The sequence below is a fragment of the Sphaeramia orbicularis genome, chromosome 4 (assembly GCF_902148855.1).
Source record: "Sphaeramia orbicularis chromosome 4, fSphaOr1.1, whole genome shotgun sequence".
In the NCBI taxonomy this organism is placed as follows: Eukaryota; Metazoa; Chordata; class Actinopteri; order Kurtiformes; family Apogonidae; genus Sphaeramia; species Sphaeramia orbicularis.
This window is the reverse complement of record NC_043960.1, coordinates 13765992-13786793: the sequence shown is the minus strand read 5'-3', so window position 1 is coordinate 13786793 and position 20802 is coordinate 13765992. Positions and strand designations below refer to the sequence as shown.

The window sequence follows — 20802 nt, the reverse complement described above, 5'->3', positions numbered from 1 at the left end:
GGCATAATTATTTCTCATGCCCATTGAGTAGCAAGTACATATACAAACCCAAAAGGAATATGTTCTGATAGCTTCAAGTTGTTTATTTATGATCTATAAACACCTAACAGCTAAATTAATTCATATCCAGTGTTGTTCTTGCCAGCCAAAAAGAAGATTGGTTTCATGCCAATGTAGTCTCTAATTACTGCTGCATAGAGATGTAACAGAAGTAGCAGAAGAAACCCCAGCTTTATAGCAGCTAGTTGGAATCTACACATTTGTTAAAAAATATAGGACAATTTATGGCTAAGGACATAAAGTGCTAGCGTTATTTATCAAAGTGCATGAGCAAACTGCAGTAAACAAAAGAGCATTAATGTTAGCACTTTCCAAATGCCAACAATGCAAACATTGTACAGTTTTAAAAATTTTCCTCTATTGCTTCATTTACTCATTAAGACACTATCAATAAATAACACCTACACATATGGTCTTTATGTTAAGTTAAAATCATAAATGAGATAATTAATTGAGTATATGTATGCAAAATGTTAAATATTGGAGGTTAAATTGCTGCAGTCTTTTGCTTTATTTGTTACCCTGGGCATATTTTTTTCTATACTGTTAAAGAGAACAACAGCTCACAATACAAACTACCTAAGTGTAATCTGACACCCTGTTGTCTGGCTGTCTCTCTGCTTTGCACTTCCTCCTTCGCCTCACACACCGTCTCCCTCAGGTGCTGACTCAGAACAGCAGAGCCACCTGATCCCTCGGGTTTCTAGGCAGCTACTTCATTCAGCTTTTTCTACTAAGGCCATCACTGAAAATTCAGATTCGCCGTTAGCCTTACTGTTCACAAAGACACAGTATCTTTAAGCTGCATATCAAGTTTGACATTAATAAATCAAATTTATTTATACAGTCACGGAAAAATTATTAGACCACTCCTTGTTTTCTTCAATTTCTTGTTCATTTTAATGCCTGGTACAACTAAAGGTACATTTGTTTGGACAAATATAATGATAACAACAAAACTAGCACATAAGAGTTTAATTTAGGAGCTGATATCTAGCCATTTTCTATGATTTTCTTGATAGTAACCAAAATCACTGAAGTTCTTGCATCAATAGCTATGGCATTGTACTGCCAAAAACAGTGCTTTTTGGCATTCCATGTTTTCTTTTCTATCTGTTTTAGTCACATGATACAGACAGGAGTTAGTACTCGATTGCATAACCATTGTTTTGATGACTTGTGATGGTCTAATAATTTTTTCCGTGACTGTAGCAGTGTCACATCATAACAAAAGTTATCTCATGACACTTTACATTTAAAGCTGGACTAAACCAGACCCTTCAGCTGGTTTACAGAAACCCAACTGAATCCCCCAGGAGCAAACACTTGGTGACAGTGAAAAGAAAAAACTTCCTTTTAACAGGCAGAAACCTGGACCAGACCCCGACTCCTGGAGGATGGTTGTTTGCCATGAGCAGTTGGGGTTGAATAGAGAAAGAGACAGAGATTGGAGAAGGGGGGGGATAGGGGAAGACACAGGGATGGAGTGTACTATAACGGTTAAAAACTAAAACAACTGGTGCTAGTATATTTACCAATAGTTTGAACAAATGTCCATAATTGTTAATGTTACTACTAACAAAGATAAATATTAGCAGTGGATATACTACTATTACAGCTGTTAGTACAAACAACAGAAACCACTATCATCAGTGTAACTATATTATAAACATTATCACAACTATATGAATAAACAAGCGATGACAATAGAGCCATAGTATTTGCATTCAGTATATCGGAGTATTGTTTGTACCAGAGCACATTCAGCTGCTACGGTAAAACAGGAGTCCGATTTCATATGTAGTGTACCCCTAAGATGTAAAGTACTGAGAACAGGAGTTTATCTTATACGGTAAACCTGCCTGTGAACCTGATCGGTTGGTCTTGGTTTATGGTTACTTCATGCTGTGGGCTGTGGATTGGATCCTGTGTGATCCATCACAGTTATGACAATCTGACAGAAAAACCCGAGCTGCAGCGCAACGCACAGTGTGGGCTCATCTTGCTTTGAATGACCACTCGGGAATCTCATAATACTAAGTGGTTTCACCATGACACACTGCAGTAAAAAGAAAAACACTCAATTCAGTGGTTTGTAGCATTAGATAAGTGGAGAGGAGGAAATCTATTCCTGTCAGCGTCACCGTGACCCAGTGCTGTCTTGTGCTTTGGAGCCTGAGGAGAAAAATACTCGGACGAGGAAAACAGTGTAGTATCGTCATTGTAACTGTTACACACAGAAGTTGACAAAAGGGATATCTATTTATAAAACCCTTAAATAAATGCACTGTAGAAAATTGAAAAGGATGTGATTATTGATATGATTGTAGGTTAAATTTTAAGGTCCTTGTAAATATTCTGCTGTAGTTCTCTAGGCCAATTTATTTCAAAACTTCATTTTTATTTGTTTAAAAAGCATATTAAACATTACGTTAACATGTTAAGCTTTTCTGTCTGTTTTAAGTTAGATTTTGTTTTATTTGCAACATTTCAGTCCTTGATGTAGCATGTTCTCCCTGTACATTGTTTATGTGAAAGCATGTAATATTTCATCCACCAGTCACATTATTCATTCCACAAAATGATGCTGTGACCCTTCAATGTATTGGTAATAATCTCTGCTTTTTTGTCTCTTTCTCCACTCACCTCTTTTTCATCCTTTTGCTTTTTGTCCTCCTTCTTTGTTCCGCTCATCTTTCTAACTACCTCTATTTTACTCTCTAACTTTGCGAATCACCCTCTCCTTCACCTTCACATTCTGCTGTCTCTGTTCAGTCTCTATCAGCCACCCAGGCGCAGACCCTCAGCTGTGTGGAGTCCCTGTGCTGCTACCAACATGGGCAGAGCGGCTGTTCCCGCCTGGCCCGCCTCCTGGAGCAAATGACCGGCCAGTGCCAGGCCAGCGCCAGCCACTGTCACTCGTCCAGCCGCAACAACAGGTGGGAATGATGCAACGACAACAAACAGGGGCTATGAATCCTGGCGAACCCTCACTTCCTCTCGGTTTCACAAACTTCGGCTGCGGTGTCAACTGTTTTGTTTTCCAGTGTCAGATTTTTTCACTAGCTTTTCTTTCTCTGATCTGACGCCAGTTGAGAGTATAAGTGCAAGGGACGGGGGTGTCACATGGTTGCAAAGACTGGTTTTGAGTGCATCTTAGAAAATCTTCATGACAACAGCCAAAGGAGGAGTTAGAAGCCGTGAGAAGATCTGTGGATGAAACCATCTCGGACAGTCTGGACATTCAGATTTAGCCAGACAGAAAAGCTTCTATTCACACTAGTGAGCAACAAGCAGATATATATCAGTAAACCTTATAACCAAAATCATAGAGACCAATGACTCCCTAGATTGTGATGGCCTTCTACATAGCATGCAGGGAGTGATTGGATTATTATGTAATGGTTAGTCTGGGTTTTTTGAAGTGAGATTGTATGAGGTACTTTAACATGGACTTTGTGTTACAATGAGTAAATGGAGCTAAGAAATATTCTACTGTGGACAGGGGCAGAGGCTAAACTTTAGCCCCCAAAACGGTCCCAAAAGTGTTCACTATATTTAGAACATTTTCACTAGTTTAACCTTCACGTCAGTCTGTTCTGACAAGCCACTTAAGTGCTTTTCAACACCACCTGACTCCTTTTGACAGAAACAACTGTAGCTGTTGTTGGTCTGCTGCTGCCTGAATGCTTATGCTTTTTTTATTGTGTGACTTTGGTGATTACTTTCCAACTGATTGAGATGAGTTGAGGTTTTGAAGAGCGCAACATATAGTCGCGGAAAAAATAATTCGACCACCCTTGTTTTCTTCAATTGTGTGTTTGTTTTAATGCCTGGTACAACTAAAGGTACATTTGTTTGGACAAATATAATGATAACAACAAAAATAGCGCATAAGAGTTTAATTTCAGAGCTGATATCTAGCCATTTTCCATGATTTTCTTGATAATAACAAAATTCACTTAAATTTTTACATCAATTGCTATGGCATTGTACTGCCAAAAACAGTGCTTTTAGGCATTCCATGTTTTCTGTCTGTTTTAGTCACATGATACACACAGGAGTTAGTACTTGATTGCATGACCATTGTTTTTGATGACTTTTGATGGTCTAATAATTTTTCCGCGACTCTAGCAGCGTCACTTGATGCCAAGGTGGAGTTAAATACACCACATATAACATACACTTTAACTGACACTGACTTTTGTTTGATGTGATTTTTATAAGTGGTTAAAGCACTTTTTTGCAGCCTCTCCTGTCCATAGCTGTACATTGCTTAGCTCCAGTGTCTGCCTCTCCAAACACTATGTAGTGAAGGTAATACAGTCTGTAGCAGTACCTCATGCGACCCCAATTCATGAACTCCAAACTAACCCTTTAAGGCCTGTTACTGGAGGTCAGTTGAGTTAACAAAGCCTCACCAGGTCTCACTTGAATGCTCAATAACCTTGTGTAACTCCTACATTGGGGGCAGATTTGTCTGATATCCTGTATGTCTGTGTCCTCGTCATCTATGCTATGATCTGTTGTTATGTCTGCCTTGTCTGTCCTCTTTCCTGTTCCCTTGAGAGTTTGTTTCCAAAGGGAAGCTGATCTGACAGTTCTGAAGAAAAACTGTCCGATCTGTACATGCACTTTAACAGATAAATCCAGTGTCTGTGTCAAACATTAAGTTGCTGTTTGCATATTGTCCTCTATTGTTTCTTGGAGGGCTTCTCTATAAATGAGGCCAGACAGTTGTAATAGACAAATGATCCACACGTCAGATGTTCATCTGGGTGTTTAAGAGCTGTGAAGGGAGGTTGCTGTAAATCATCTTTCAAGCTGCACTTTGCTTATTGATGCCCTCAAAGTGAGACGCATCTGAGACCCAGAAACAGTAAAAATCTGATGTCAATGCAGTGTCAAGTTTGTGCACTAAGAGCTTCCGTCCTTGCGACAGCTTCACTTTGTTTTCATGTTTAGTAAAAACAGGATTTTCATGCAATATTTTGCTTAGTGCAGCTTCAAAGGTGAGTTAGCTGAGTTCACAGTTTGCCCGTCTGCCCAGTCTGCGGTTTTACTGTTTTTGTGTCTTTTACCTGAATCCCAGTAACTCAAAAAGGTCATTGATTAATTGACCTGAACAATCCTTTCTGCTGAGCCTTCAATACTCCTCAAAACAGCTTGGGACGCTCAGTATTGATCGGATCAGTAATGAAGATGTAGCAGCATTCTTGCATCTTGTGTGTGCGTGTCTTTTGCAGTGGATTCAGGTAGTGTGGGCACGCATGTTTGTTTTGTTCATGACTGTGTGTGTGTGTGTTTGTAAAGGTAATGACTGCATGCAGGTCAAATAAGGGATGCACTGTTCCCTTACACCCCCCCGCCCTCCCTTCAGCCCCTCTGGACAGCGAATGGCAGGCTCTCTGTGGTTGAGTAGAGTCACAGTGTCATCACAGCCACTCAGGCCTGGGGGGATACAGCAGCCTTATCATGTAGCAGAGATGTGCCAGGTACAAAACTGTGACCTGCTGTAATGACATCTCAAGACTTGTAGTCTGTGCTAGGCCTCAATCTGGAGCATCATCTGTTCATTTTATTCACCTGGTCAGGACTGTGGAGTAGATCTCACCTTGAATATTTCTAGTCTTTATTAAGCCCCAGTTATTGCAGCGCGGTGCATGCACCTTGGAAAGAATTTATTTCAGTTGGTGCCATGGCCTTTTCAGCAGAGGAAGGGAGACAATTCCCTCTGCTGTGGAGTTCAATTGCCATTAAATGCATGATTCAATTTAAATGAACGTCTTCCTGTGGGAACGATTGATTGGTTTCCTGACCTTGGCACAAAACACACAATCTGATTCTTTCCTCTGAGTAAACAGCAGCAGCTTTATGCTTCCAGATGATAAACAGAAACAATGAGCCTTACTACAATGTAAAGACTGCAGTCAACAAAATTAGGACTGAATCTGCAAGTTGAATTTTTACCCCTCCTCATCCTTCTCCAACTCCTTGTTGCTCTTCCTCGTCTCCCCTTGCTTTCTCTTCTACGTGGGAGAGCACACGGCAGAAAAGCAGAGCATATGAAAATGCGTGTAAGCCCACGTTTGGCCTTAATGCTAGGATACTGCCATAGAGGGAAGAAATGCATCTGCCCAGTACTACAGTATATGACATGCTCATTCACTGGAAGGTGCATATAGCAAACTTATTTATGATATATATAACACATATAATAATACTCAAGTATCAAGTATCTATCTGTTATATATTGGAAGCCAAACTGTAGCTGGCTGCTTTACTGGCCTGTTGTTGCAGCAGACAATACCGGCCACAGCTGAATTAAAGTTAGGGACTACAAAGCAAGAAGGATGACACTGATGTCAGGAGTTTTGTTCATAATCTTCGACTCCTGTATATAGTTGTCACGTCTCAGCAGCTGTGTCTCCATCCAAACAGCAAAACGGCGTGTCTTTAAAATATGAAAAAGATGCAACTTCTTTTCCACTGACATTTCCATCAAACATGAAAATGATCAACAATGTTTTAAAGCCAACTGTGAAGTGTTTGAATGCATCTGTTAGCATGTATGTAGTCCTCACACATTGGGAGATTGAGCTTTTTTGCCTCCTAAAGCAACTATTAATCAATAATTCAATGCAGCTAATTGAACAAACCAATGTTCCTGTGTTTGGAACTATATATCGAGGGCAAGAAGTGGGAAACACTGGTATGAAAGTAAAATGCCTACAGTTTACATTGGTTGTGTTACAACCAATCAGATGAATCAGAGATACTCCTAAGATTTTTTTTTTCTTGTAAGGGTAAAAAAAACACAGCTAAAAATGACAGTGAAATATATTTCTTGTAAAGCCTTTTAGTTTCGGTTACATTTGGACAGTGCACATGTAAGAATATCTAAAACAATAGCAACAAAGAAACATTGCGAACACTTAAATTGGAGTTAGAAATTACACCAAAGCCTAAAAAATGGGCATAAGCTGCAAACTGTGGTGTTCTGTAAAGGCTTTTCCTTCTAGTTTCATGATGATCCACATCTTCAGTGGCGTTTAACCAGATTAGTGAGAGTGATTCATCAAAAAGCATCGAATAAACTATTGAAACATTGACAGTGAGAGGCGACGTCTTGTTGAAGGTTGTTTCTAGCTTAATCAAAAGAATCAAAACTAAGCAGCAGTCACGCCTCCGTACTGTTGGTGTTTAATCATTTGTTTTCACGACTTGGTTGTTTATATCTGTGGGCTCGATGGCAATTCTTTCAGTTTGTTTCAGTTTGTTTTTTTGATCGTCTTCACAACACAAGGTTCACGTCAAACACATGTAGAGATGTTTTTTCCTTTCTCTCAGTATTGCCTAATCTAACACCTTACAGTCTTTCCTCTGTTTCGTCTGTTGTGCTTTTCACTTCCTGCCCTCCGTCAGAATTTTACATATTTTCAGAATCTGTATTTAAATATTCAGCATCTGTTCGTCTTTCTGAATGCATTAGAATAAAAAGGAAAAAAAAAGACAACTTGGATGGAAACACAGCTGCTATCTGATACCCCTTTTTCCTCCTCTTCTTCTCCCACATCACGGGGACCACACCCTGAACCAGAGAGGCTGCTGGGAAGTGTAGTCTCAGAGTCTTTTTTTGCTACTTCCTGTATCTATTAGTCTTTTTCTACTGGATCCTGAAGCCTTATATGCGCTTCTGAGAAGAGGCCAACTCCGAGGGCATGCTTGTTTTCTAACCTCGTTTTGAAACGACAGTATATCTCTGTGATTCCACCTGTCTTGTTCTCTGTCAGCTACAAAACAAGTATGCCCAGGTTCTGTCTTGTTGCATGGGGGCTGCTGTTGCCTTTGGTATTTTGTATACAATGTAAACCTGTATGTATTTGTGCCCCCTCTCACACTGTCCTATCGCTCCGTGTCCTTGTCTTCCTTCGTCTGAAATCTGCATAATGTTGTCCGACCTTTCAGATTAATTATTCATGTGCTGTTAACGTCCCTTGTGAGCTTCATCCTGTCAGAAATCTGCCACTTCTTTTTTTTTTTTTTCCCTTTAACATTGTGTTTCCCGCTGGCTTATCCTAAAAGTGTTTTAGTGCTAACCCGGGCAGGGGCAGCAGTTTTAGTACTAACACGTTTCAGTTGAGCCCAACCCTGGTACACAACTGATCTAGTGACGTAGCATACGGTCTCGCCTCCAGTCAAACCACCATTTGAGTCATCGGCCTATTTAAAGTCAGCGGGTGGCCCTGTTTTCCTGTTTACCAGGTCTTAAAACGGTTGTCTTAACTGAAGGTCACCAGCGCTGTTCATACTAAAAACAGGTGACATTTAGGAATAAACGGATACATCAAAATATTTGGATGTACAGTCACAGAGAACGAGGTGGGGGGAAATTAAAGTACTCAGAACTACACACAAACGAGTCACACACCAGGCTTTACTCATGCAGTCATGTGAAGATCAGGTCCAGCAGGCAGAATGGTGGTCCTGTTTGAGCTCGGAGGACTCTGAGGAACAGCCTCTCTGCTCCTCCCTGCTGGTGCTTTTGAGGTAGAAGCTCTGATCGTCGACTGGTTTCGCTTTGATGTGACTCAGCTTTGGCAGCGGTCGGTTCCTTGTAATCTCTGACTCAAACAGTGGCAAGCTGTTGGGTACACTACACAGCGCTTTTGCTTGTTTGTGTCCATGCTGCTAAACGGCTGACTAATCAGTGTAAAAGCATGTAAAATAATAGAAAGAGTTCTCCTAGTCAGGGGGTTGCATAATGTATTTCCTCAAATAAAAAGTATTAGTTGGTTAAAGTCCAGGTCTGTGATAATGATAAACAAATAGAGACTGTTCTCCAAATACAGGCCAGGGTGGATATTGTACATTAAAGGTATGATATATGATATTTTTATAATACCTAAAAACAGCAAGGCATGTTGTGTATTTACAGTTTATGAATGGCATTATATTGGATATTGAATGAAATGATAAAATCCAAATCTACGCCACTGAAATGTGACTGAGGGCTGGTTGATATTAAGATTTTTGTGGCATATGATCTACTTTTCAGAGAGCGCTGCCATACATCTAAATACTAATATAAATGATATGATCTATTTTATACATATACAGGAAGCATATATGTTTGATGTTACGGAAGAGATAATGAAACTTATTTTTCTACCAGAGAAATATTTAATATATTCAACCAAACACAGGAATGAATGTTTGACTTGATGCTGAAAGTGGATATATGTGGCAGGATGGTTGTTATCCTGGTTTATTTCTCTGTATGATTATTGTTTTTATTTGTATCCATGGGTTGGGTAGCTCAAGTCTCACCTCAGACCCTCGAAGAATGAACCATAAACAGAGAGGGAATAAACAACCACTCACAGATAGGATGAATGTTATAGTGCAGAGGGCTTTCTTTCATCCTAAACAACAGTGTATGACAATTGCTAGAGACGGAGATTGGGTACATTAGGAGTTTGAGGTTGGAATTGTTGTCGCTGCACAACTCCATAAACATCTCAGCAGTGAAACCATTTGCATTTTTTAAAACTCTAGGGACGTGGAGTGTTCGTGTCTCCTCTGCTCCTTATTTAGCCCGAGCAGAAAAGCAAATAAGACATTAAAGTGGCCATAACTAGACTAAAATATACAGATTTTTTTTTTTTTTTGAATCATGGTTTATAGTCTCTTTATGTTTACTAAGGGTCAACCAATACCAATAAATAATCACCTTTAATCAAGAATACAGACATTACATAACAATATGAGCAACTTTATTAATACCACTTGGGGCAGTTTGTTTGAATCAGCAGCAACAAATGGACTAAAGTAGAGGTGATTGGTTAACCTATAGGCTATAGAATTCTTCAATGGAGAAATAAGCAGTTTCACTTGGCTAAGTAAATCTAACAATCTCTTAAAAACAATTATACGAACCAATAAGAGTTAAAGGAATAGTCAAATTGCTGAGGGAGTTCAGTATTTAGTGGTACTAGTTTTGCAATTAAGTCAAACATAACTTTTCATAGGCATCTGAGAAAATTCACAACTATGCCAATAGTTCAGATCCATTTATTTGATAATAACTGCAGTGATTAGTATATTTCAGCTGCAATGAGTTCTTTAACTGATGCAATGAGTAGCTTTTAGTCTCTGAAACAACTCAGTTTCTATAAAGCATAAAGATGGGGCTGTTTTAGTGGCAAAGGGTCATGTAGTCTAATGAGTCCAGACTGAGTTTGTTCTAGAGGATCAGGCTGAGAAGACAGGCGGATGAAGCGATTACCCATCATGCCTAGTGCCTACAGTACAAGCCTGTTATGATCTTTTTTTTTCCAACGAGGCTGTGCATATTTGCAGTAAAAATGAAAAATCATGTTGTCAATTTTCAGAGCACCATGATTGAGTACAGTTCAAAACAAATATACAAATAAGAAACTCTAATAATATATGTAAATGTTCTTTTCTCATTGTAGTAGTGATAGGCAGCAGCTTCAGAACCAGAGTGGTACATTTGAACGTTAGTTTATCTGATATTCAGGGTGCTTGCACAGGTCTTGAAAGTCTTAAAAAGTCTGGAATTTTGTGTGAATTTCTCTCATAGTTGAATTTCTCTCATAGTATGCTCCAAGGCACATGATCTTGTAAGATAAGAAATACATGAGGAAAGCATATTAAAAAAAAAAACTGATGTGATTTCACTAACCTGTCTAGAATGATTCTAGTGAAACTTGTTAGTGTGATATCCATGCACTTTTGTGGTTTTCATGTTTTGAAAATGTTTCTGTCAGTAAAACATAATTTACTGTGACATATGCAGTCATTCATTCGTACATTTTTTTAAAACAAACTTTTCTACAACACAAAACAGGTGCAATCTCAAACAAAAAAAAAGTAGGCACGCAAGTATAAAAGTACATAAAGTCAAGGTTTTGGGGGAAAAAATGGCGGTTTTGAAAAAGTCTGGAATTTTTATTTGGATAAAGAGCAAACACCCTGGATATTGGATAGAAAAATAATACTTAATCATAAAAAAGCTCAATTTCAGATCCGATTATGACACGACCCATGAACTGAGTTGTGAAAATAAAAACAGAAGAGTTGGTTGAGGATGAGGAGAGACTCGTGATACTCAACTATCATCACTTCATTCATTAACTTTTTTCTTTATTCACTTTTCTTCTCTGCTTCGTCCAGCTGCTTATGTAGATTAAAACTGTTTCAGATGATTATTCCACACAACATTTTTGAGGGAGTGAAAACAGCTGCACTGGTGTTTTTGAAAGTTAAGATGTAGAATCGACTAGCCTGATCCTTACAGCTGTGTTTTGTAATGTTGATTATAGTCGTGGTGATGTTCAACACGGAAAATAAAGTAGTTGTAGTTGCCACTAGTTGGAGTGCAGCTGCTGAGATAGTAAACAAACCTTTGGCTAACTTTGCGTTAGCTTGTGAAACCCCGCCCCCTCATCCACAGATACACTCAAACCCCTTCAGCCTCCTAACCCTCAGTCACTGCTGCCTGTTTTCAGGTCTTGGAGCGACACAGAGAACTACTCCAACGATCGCAGCATCCTGACGCTGTCGCCCATCGAGGCCACCCACTGCTGACTCCCAGAGCCGCTGACTGTAACAAACACACAGTCATATTCGCCACTCGCCCTCTCACACACCGACTACGGTCCAAACGGGACGCACTTTCAGCTGGATGCAAAGCAGACAGAAATGGAAACCATCCTGTCGTCGTAGAAACCAAAGGACTTAACGCTCAGTGCAGCGGGCGCTTGATCCGTAACTCTTCTGGGAGTCACATTCTTGGAAGAAAACGGTCGTGAAGGAACTGTAGCATGAAGCCAACATATGTGGAAGCATCATCTGAGCAGCAGCATTCATCGACGTCCTGCTGTTTACACTTTGTCGCATAATCAGAGATTCAGTAACTTTAAAAAGTGTCTTAAAAAGCCGAAGGAGTTATTTTAAGTGTAAGGCTTTATGAGTCAGCGTCAGCTCTGCACAGTTACATGAACCTTCACACAAATACTTTCTTCTTCACTGTATTACCTTTGCCAAACATTTTTCAATATAGCAGACATCGAAGCACAGGTCAGACCAAAGATTCATAAGAAGTGACTGTTTTTGGACGTTTTAGCAATGTGGAGGGATCTGTCTTAAGTGTTTCCTAAGATTCGAGAAAACCACTAGTGGATCGCTTAACTTTTTTTTTTTTTTTCCCTTTGGGTTTAGGGGCTGTAGCTCAGCTGTCACCGGCCCCGATCATGTGTTTTTCCCCTCACTGATAGAAGTCTTGCCCCTTCTGGTGTGCCTCATGGAGCCTAATTTTGGTAAAAAATCGATGAATGGCAACAGACAAGCAACTTTCTGATCCTGTTTGGTTTGTGCCACCATTTACATATATGATGTGGAATTCAAAATATACTTTTATGAGTCAAGAAAGTTGCAGTTGGTGATGAAGAAACCTCGGTGCACATGATGAATGTCAGAAACACCAAAAAAGTGATTTTTTTCTCACTATATTTCACCTCATTCTTGTGGAAAGTGAACATTACAATGACATTACTTCCTCAACCTTGGGGTGTGTAGTCTATAGGTATTTTCACAATATGAGACTTATAATTTTACAACAAGCTGTGACTTTCTCCATTTGTAAAATTATCTTTTGAACCATCAAATATTATGTGTAAATGATGGTATAAATCAAACAGAATCAAAAAGTACTGGTCTCTCACCTTTGACTACAGTACTTTTTTTTCCCAAAATGAGGTCAGATGAGACACAATAGGAAGGTACAATATTGGACTTTATTTTTTTTTTCTACTAGTATATTTTTTTATTTTCAAAGAAAATAATCCCTCTACAACAAATAATTAATAATAAATAATACGGTAAATAATAATACAAACAATAATACAGGTGTGAAACAGGCTGCAGTACTTTTTTTTTTTTTTTTTCAAAATGACGTTAGCTGGGCTAACCCAACGCCTCTAAATGACAGAAGTCCTCCAAGGACAGTCAGGAGTTATTCCAGACTCTTTCATATTTTATGCTTGTGTTCTTTCATCAGTACTACAGATGCAACTGGACTCATTCATATTTTAAGACGCTACATATCATATACAGCTATAAAAGGAGCTGTCACTTAGAAGTTGAGTACTGAACATTAGAACGTTGCAGACAAGTGATTCCACATAGATCTGAGCTTCAACTTGTCTCATTGTGAATCTTTGGTCTGATCTGAACTTAGAGGACCAGTGTGTAAGATTTAAGATCACCAGCCCGTGTGTGGTTTGTCCATGAAGGGCTACTGTAGAAAGAACTTCATTAATCTGTAGATCTTAAGGGCTCTTTCAAAGGGATTTCTAGTTATAGATTGTTATACACAAATTACAATATATTATGTTCCATTTCTGCAAATACTCTCCCTAAATCTTACATACTGGTCCTTAAAATGACCATTTGAAGTCATATATATGCATAAGATTAAAATTCATATTAATATACACATATTCAGATTTAACTAGTTCCTTGTTAGCGAAGATATAGACTCTTTATTTATCATCATAAAAAACTTATCAATGCCTTCCTCTGACCATAGTCTACAACTAATAGACCATTAACCTTTTAGTTTAACCTCAGTAAAATGCTGTTTGTTGATGGTAAGTAAAAAAAAAAAAAAAAAGTTGTACATGACTCACGTAGTCCCAAACAGAAATCTATATTAAGATTTTAATTCATGTAATGCATGTACGGGAGCTTCCTTGCCATCAACAAGCAGTCATTTGCAGGTTATTCTAGAATGTAGTCATGCAGATTAAGGCATTAATAAGTGTTTTATAATGATTAATAAACAGTCAGTATGTATGATAATAAGCAACTAGTTACCTGGACACAGATTGAAAACTGTACCATTGGACCTTTTCTACAAATATGAGCTAAAATCACGTCTCAGTCCAGTTCGAAGCCGGTTTGGGCACGCTGACCGTGGGACCACCGGCCCTTCCACGCATCAGGATCAAACATGTAGCACCAGGACGAACCTCAGTACTTTTCACATCAGAGGTGTTGGCTTGCAGACCAACACCCCCATACACACACACTGCTTCCATTACCCACAATGCACCCTTCTACAGAGACCTCAGCGTGCACACATCTCTTTGAACACAAAGGGAAGATGTCGGAGCGGGCGGCTGTAGTGCTGATCCAGGGCTCTGCTCATGTCTTTCAGTTCTCCATCCTCCACATGGAGCTTCATCTCTTCTGCGGTACCAAAGACCAAAGGATTCAGACTGGAGTGAAAGAGATAAAGTGTTTATTTTTGTGCCTGATTGTACAGAAGCTTATATTGTTGTTCAGAAGACTTACTGTTTGCGCTGCTTTCTCGTCTGACGGTCCAGGCCTCCGTCTCCCCGCCATCGCCCTGAAGGAGGGCAGATTGGGTCTGTTTATAAAGCCATATATTTTCAAGATTAGCGGTAGATTTCTGAAGGTACTGCATCTAGAAGCTGTTTGAGCCTGTCGTCGTTACGTTGTGTTCGGATACTAGTTCCCCTTGAATGCCTTTTTTTTCATTCAGCCTGATGACCGAAGGCGTCTCAGCGTTAGACATCACAACGCACGGGGAATATTTTCAGGTCAAATCAGGTTTAACCCATAAAGACCCAAACATCTACTGGTAACCAAAAGTATTTACTGATTTAAACTGTTTAATACCTGTTGATCCACTAATCCTATCAATGCATGTAAATAATTGGTGTAAAATGCAGTTTGTCGTCTTTTCGTGGTCATCAGATATGACCCATTTGGACATTCAGAGGCTCCATAGTTACCATGGAAACATTGCTATCTTCTACAACATTGATTCACCAGTAAAACCCATGGAGCTGGATCAATAACAGTTTTATGCTCAGTTAAGGATAAATTTACTAAAAAAAAGTAACTTTTTCTTCATTTTTCTCTGTTTTGATATAATAACCTTTGAATTTACTGAGTTTTCATGAACATCTAAATTAAATATACGAAATTAAATATAAGAAAATACATAATTTGCGGTGAAAAATGCAAAATACAGAGGATAATATTATAGCAAGTGGTGCCAGGCACAACAAACCCCACTCTTCACACGTATTTTGCCCATTATAAGTAAATGGGAAGATTTTAAGAATTCATAAAAAATTTGAACTTTAACCTACTTGTCCCAAAATGTCATGACATCTATTCTGGGTCACTGGCAATCTATAAACTAAATTTGGTGTGAATTGAACCAACAGTTTTGCTGCTAAAGTGTTAACAAACAAAAAAACTGAACCAAAAACAGTAGCCCTTGCCTCCCCTTCGGGGGGCGGGGTAATAAATGGTGAGAAATCATTGAGGAAAAGTTAAATAAAGAGAAAAATTCATTTAGGAATGGCCAGAAAAGTAGCACTGGGTCTTTAGGGGTTAATAACATCTTAGTGTGAACAAAACCGGAAGTAGAACCCAGATCTGAAAAATATTTCCCAAGCATCAGATCAGAAATGTATAATTTTTTATAAAAAGTAACTTTAACGCTGAGACGCTTTTCAGAACCAGAGCTGATGCATGTCAACCCAGACAGCAGAATGTCTCCATCTTTAGATACATACATAAATATATATATATATACATAAATATATATTAGATATGATTCAGCTTCAACAGAGATGAAAAGAAAAGCAGAGCATTTGCACAAAACACATATCAAAATCCTATTCTATCGTTTTTCTTGTGTTCCTTCGATCATATCATGAAATCATCTGAGTCATGTTTGTTTCTATCATTCGTTCATGAAGTGTGTGAGTGCTTCTATATTTGTTTGAAGGCGGTACAGTACATAGCTAGCTTTATCGTAAGCAATCGCAGTGGCCACATGCTGTCCCTGATACAGAGGTCAAAGGTCAAACGGATCAGAGGTAAAAACAGGTGAACAGAAGGAAAATGACGGTTTTGACTGAAGAGCGACAGGAGCATCAAATAGAGACAAAAAAATAAACCCAAGACAACCGTTTTAAACTTCAACTCACACAGGGAAGGTGCAGTCAAAGGATGGTTCTGTTGCTATGGTTACTATGTAAACATGTTTGTGAAAAGTCAGAGTTGTTTTTTTTTTTTTTTGCTGCACTTCAGGTCCTGTTAGTTGACATCCTCTGTTCACATGTGCAACTGACAATGACGGTGACTATTTATATTTGCGGTACATTTTCTTTTTGTGTTATTTTATACTGTACCTCCTGTACGACTAGCCCAACTGAAATGAATTTGCAGGATTTTTTGTTTTGTTTTGTTTGTTTTTTGTTTTTTTATAACGTATCCATCACGAGGTTAAACCAGGGTGAACAGAGATGCAAACCTGAAACAAACAGGAAGTGAAATAAGTTACAGAATATATTAAAGAGCATTTCACTATCAGTCGTTAAATATCTGTGATCATTTAGTCAAAAGTCAGTTTCCATTAAGCACCAAAGGACAATTTATACATGTTTTTCTGTTTGTTTTGAAAGACTTGACCTCATATCTGTTCTGCTGGATACACTTATGTCATTGGTTGATTGGAAAATGCGTTTTATTTTCCATTTGCACGCAGGTTACTTTGTCATGAGAAATTCTATTCTGCAAAACCCTTCGGAACGCTCACATCCTTCATTATTAGCTCTAGACGAGTGAAGGATTGAGGGTTTGCACATATGAAGGACCTCAGATCAGATAAAATACTGTTTTCACTGCCTCAGTTGTGCTGTTTATGTCAAGTAAAAGAAGAACTGATACTTTATTGATGCTGGGAAATATTTCTGATGCCAATATTGTAATAATCTGTTGTTATTGACACGTATCAGATGATAAATTACAAACTGAGCGGTTGATTTTGTTGTTGTTAACATAAACTAACCAGCATTTGAACGGTACACTCCAACTAATGAAGTCAGAAATACCTCTGTACGCACATGAAGGAAACCCAAAGAGTCCAAAAGCAGCAGTAAGGAAATGTCTTTAAATGGACAGCTCTGGAAAAAAAACAAAAAAAACAGTAAGAGACTATTGTCCATTTTGAACCTCAGAACATCTGCAACAAAAAGGAGAAAAAAGTAACATGAGAACAGGCAACAACAGTGAAAATCACTTGTGGCCAAAAGTTTTGTTTTTTGCACAATTTGCTACTTAATTTAAATATTTCCATGTGTTTCTGAGCTACACTGAAAAACAATTAGAATCAGTATAAAGGTTTCAAAGAAATTTAATGACAAATTAATCACATTTAACACATAAAGACCCAAATATCCACCAACAACCAAAAGCATCTGCTGATCTAAACTGTTGATCCATTAATCAATCAAAAAAAAGACTTCAAAACTTTTTTCACTTCAAAGAAAATAAGTGTTAAAATGCAGAAAAAAAGTTGAAACCCCCCAAAATTCATTTGAACACTTTTCTTTGATTGAAAATGGTTTTTTTGTTTTGTGTTTTTTAATTGAAGTGATTTTTTTTTTTTTTTTGATTGAATAATGAAGGCACAAATGTCCTGTCCATAATATGGCCCAAATACAAAAATGATGACTTCAATCAAAAGAGTTGTTTTCTATCAAAAAATAACTCCACAAAAAAAGAAAATTCAATCACAGAAAAAAAAGGGTTCAAATGCAGTTTTTTGGGTGTCAAATATGTCTTTGCGTTTAAACACAAACACCTATCAATACATGTAAATAATTTGTGTAAAATGCAGTTTATCATCTTTTCATGGTCATCAGATATGACCCATTTGGACGTTCAGAGGCTCCGTAGTTACCGTGGAAACACTGTCATCTTCTAAAACACTTGATTCACCAGTAAAACCCATGGAGTTGGATCAGTGACAGTGGATGGAGACACTGGGTTTATGTTCAGTTAATGATAGATTTTGTTTAAAAAGTCACTTTTTCTTCATTTTTCTCTGTTTCTGATATAATTTGCCTCATCTTTAATCTGAGGTTTTATTAACATCTTCATGATCAGTAAATTAAATGCAGGAATATATCTAATTTTCAGTAAAAAAAAAAAAAAAAGCAAAATACAGAGAATAATATATTAGATTGTAATAAATCTCTTAAGAAAGGTTAGTGAGAAAAATTCCACTGGGTCTTTATGGTTTAAGCAAAGAATCTATTCGTCATTTCCAAAACTTTTGGCTGCAAATGTACCAAATGCTGATTTCTGGACACGTCATAAATTAAAACCTCACTTTTCTGCTCTTAAAAAAAGAAAGAGCATTAAAAATAATTTTCTGTAAAAAAAAAAAAAAAAGCAACATAGCTCCTACAATTAACAAAAATGTTAATCCTACTCAAACACAAACGTAAAAATAGTCACTGGCTTTTTTTTTTTTTTTTTTCCAGAGCTGTATCAGTGTGTCTGGTTACAGAGATATGAATATGTGTTTGTGGCAAAATAAAATGTAATTCTGTCAAAAGATAAAGTATATCAAGGGAAACATTCACAGCAGTTTCTATTTCAATGTGTCCTTTCTCCAAAGTCGGCTGGAAATAAAAGATACTGGTTGGTTTTTGCTTGAGGGACGTAAAAGAACCAGGATGACATACTGGATTATTTTGAGACTTTATGCTGGAAAAAAAGATTCCATGTTATTTATTGATTTTTATTTTTTTCTGTCATGTTTTTTCCTGGTCCAGCTGGACATGTAAAGATCAGGTGTTCTTCAGTGAGATCCATGTCAGGCTTCAGATACGAGGCCTCAGGGGTATTTCTGGAAGCAGGAGATGACGACTCAGCCATTAAATTCAGAAATGACTAAATATTTGATCCTCCTGCACCGCATCAGATCATCAGGTCATCCATCATGCAGAGGCCTGACGTTTAACCGGAAACTTAATTACAGACATTAAAGCAGAGGTGTCAAACTCATTTAAGTTCAGGGGCCTCGTGCAGCTCAATTTAAGTCAAATAATAGCATCATAATGTATAATTGATGACAACTCCGCATTTTTTGTCTTTGTTTTAGTGCAAAAAAAAGTATAAAAATGTTTACATTTTCAAACAAAAATGTGAAAAACCTGAACATCTATGATGATGAGCAACCAGAAATTTTTAAGAAAAATAAGCCCAATTTTAACAGTATTATGCCTCATCGTATCATTTACACATGTGCATTACAACTTACAGATCACAGTGGATCTACAAATGCACAAAACATTTAATGACAGGCATCTGGAACTGAAAAATACAGAATTTAACTGAAGATCAAAACCTGTCAAGACAGTAGTTGCTTTTTTATTGATCCTCAAATTGCACGAATATAACTTATACAACTTGCGCATAAAAATTTACCTAATGGAAAATCAACAATTTCGCTAAAACTCATTTTCTGATTAAAAGTTTTTGCTCTGGTTAGAGGTGGTTTTTCAGTCGTAGCGCAAATGGTATATCACGCAAAACTCCAATGGAACGACCTTTTTCCACAACTAGAGTCACATGAATTAAAAAAAAAAAAAAAAAAAGGATGTTGATGGGTGTTACAACAAGCAAAGAAGAAAAGTTTTAAAAGAAACATGGCGCAGTGTGTGGGGACACACTAGGAAACCGAATCATTTTTGAATTTAGTACGAGATAGAGGGGTAATATATGATAATAATGAATATATCTATAAATCAACATGATATTTATGTTCGTCGACATGTTTATGGAATGGTTTCTGGTGTCATCTCACAATAATAAACAAATTGCATTTGTGATTTGATGGAATAACGGACATTACACACTTCTCTTTTTTCAACAGTTAGTAAAAATCGGTAATGTTTTGCGCAGATGTCCAATGGAAAAGCCACTAGTGACACATTTTACTGTTAACATCCTAATTTTTGGACTTTGCAAATTCATTCCATGGGCCGAATTATGTTAAAAATTTATTTTACACTTAACTAATTACACCTGATGCCATTTTTTTTTGTTCAGTTATTTTGTTTCGGTCACTATTGAAATTTTGTCCAAAATTAATAAACACTGTAATCAATAACAAGACAGTATTTACTGAAAAGGTGAAAGCTCAGTCTGTAGTGTATGTATTACAGTGATTTTAGCAATGTTCATTTACACGTGTATTACAGCTTACAGATCATAGTGGAACTACAACTGCACAAAACATTAAATAACAGCCATCTGGAACTGAGAAATGTAACATTTAATGTAAGATTGACATTTGTCAACAGTCAATCGTAGCTTTTCCATTGGACGTCTGCGTAAAACTTTACCGATATTTACTAAATGTCGAAAATACACGAGTGCGTAATGTCGTTTTTTCCATTAAATCACAAATGCGCCTGATTTGTTTATTTATCATTGTGATTCTTTTTTATTTTATTTTATATATTTATGTATTTATTAGGGACAGTGCATATTAATGAACATCTACAACAATTGCAGCTGTAAATATGCCAGATTGCAGCAGCAGTGCTAATTTCCATCTGTAGTCCCTAGGCAGGTGACAAGAAAGACAGTTGACGAAAAGGCAAAACATAAAAACAGAACAACACAGTGAGGACAGATATATTCATTATTCTTATATATTACCCCTTTATCCTGTACTAAATTAAAAAATGATTTGTTTTCCTGGTGGGTCCACACGTACCATGTTTCTTTTAAAACTCTTCTTTTTCGCTCGTAACATCCGTCAACATCAGTTTTTTTTTTTTTTTAATTCACGTGACTACTTGTGTACAAAGG

The 20802-nt window shown here is 37.6% G+C and overlaps 2 protein-coding genes across 3 annotated transcripts in view; one reads left to right on the top strand and one right to left on the bottom strand.

Moving 5' to 3' along the window:
* atp11b (ATPase phospholipid transporting 11B) overlaps positions 1-13742 on the top strand; it is a 63389-nt gene extending 49647 nt beyond the window's left edge. For both annotated transcript variants that reach the window (XR_003935201.1, XM_030131803.1), the window contains 2 exons: positions 2836-2999; positions 11595-13742. Coding sequence is in view for 1 of the 2 variants with exons in the window: in XM_030131803.1 (XP_029987663.1) it covers positions 2836-2999; positions 11595-11673 (243 nt within the window). In the remaining variant the exon portion in view is untranslated. The remainder of the gene's footprint in view (positions 1-2835; positions 3000-11594) is intronic.
* The window catches only part of mccc1 (methylcrotonyl-CoA carboxylase subunit), a 38067-nt gene continuing 28869 nt past the window's right edge, over positions 11605-20802 (bottom strand). The window contains exon 20 of the transcript XR_003935202.1: positions 11605-11615. The gene's annotated coding sequence lies outside the window, so the exon portion shown is untranslated. The remainder of the gene's footprint in view (positions 11616-20802) is intronic.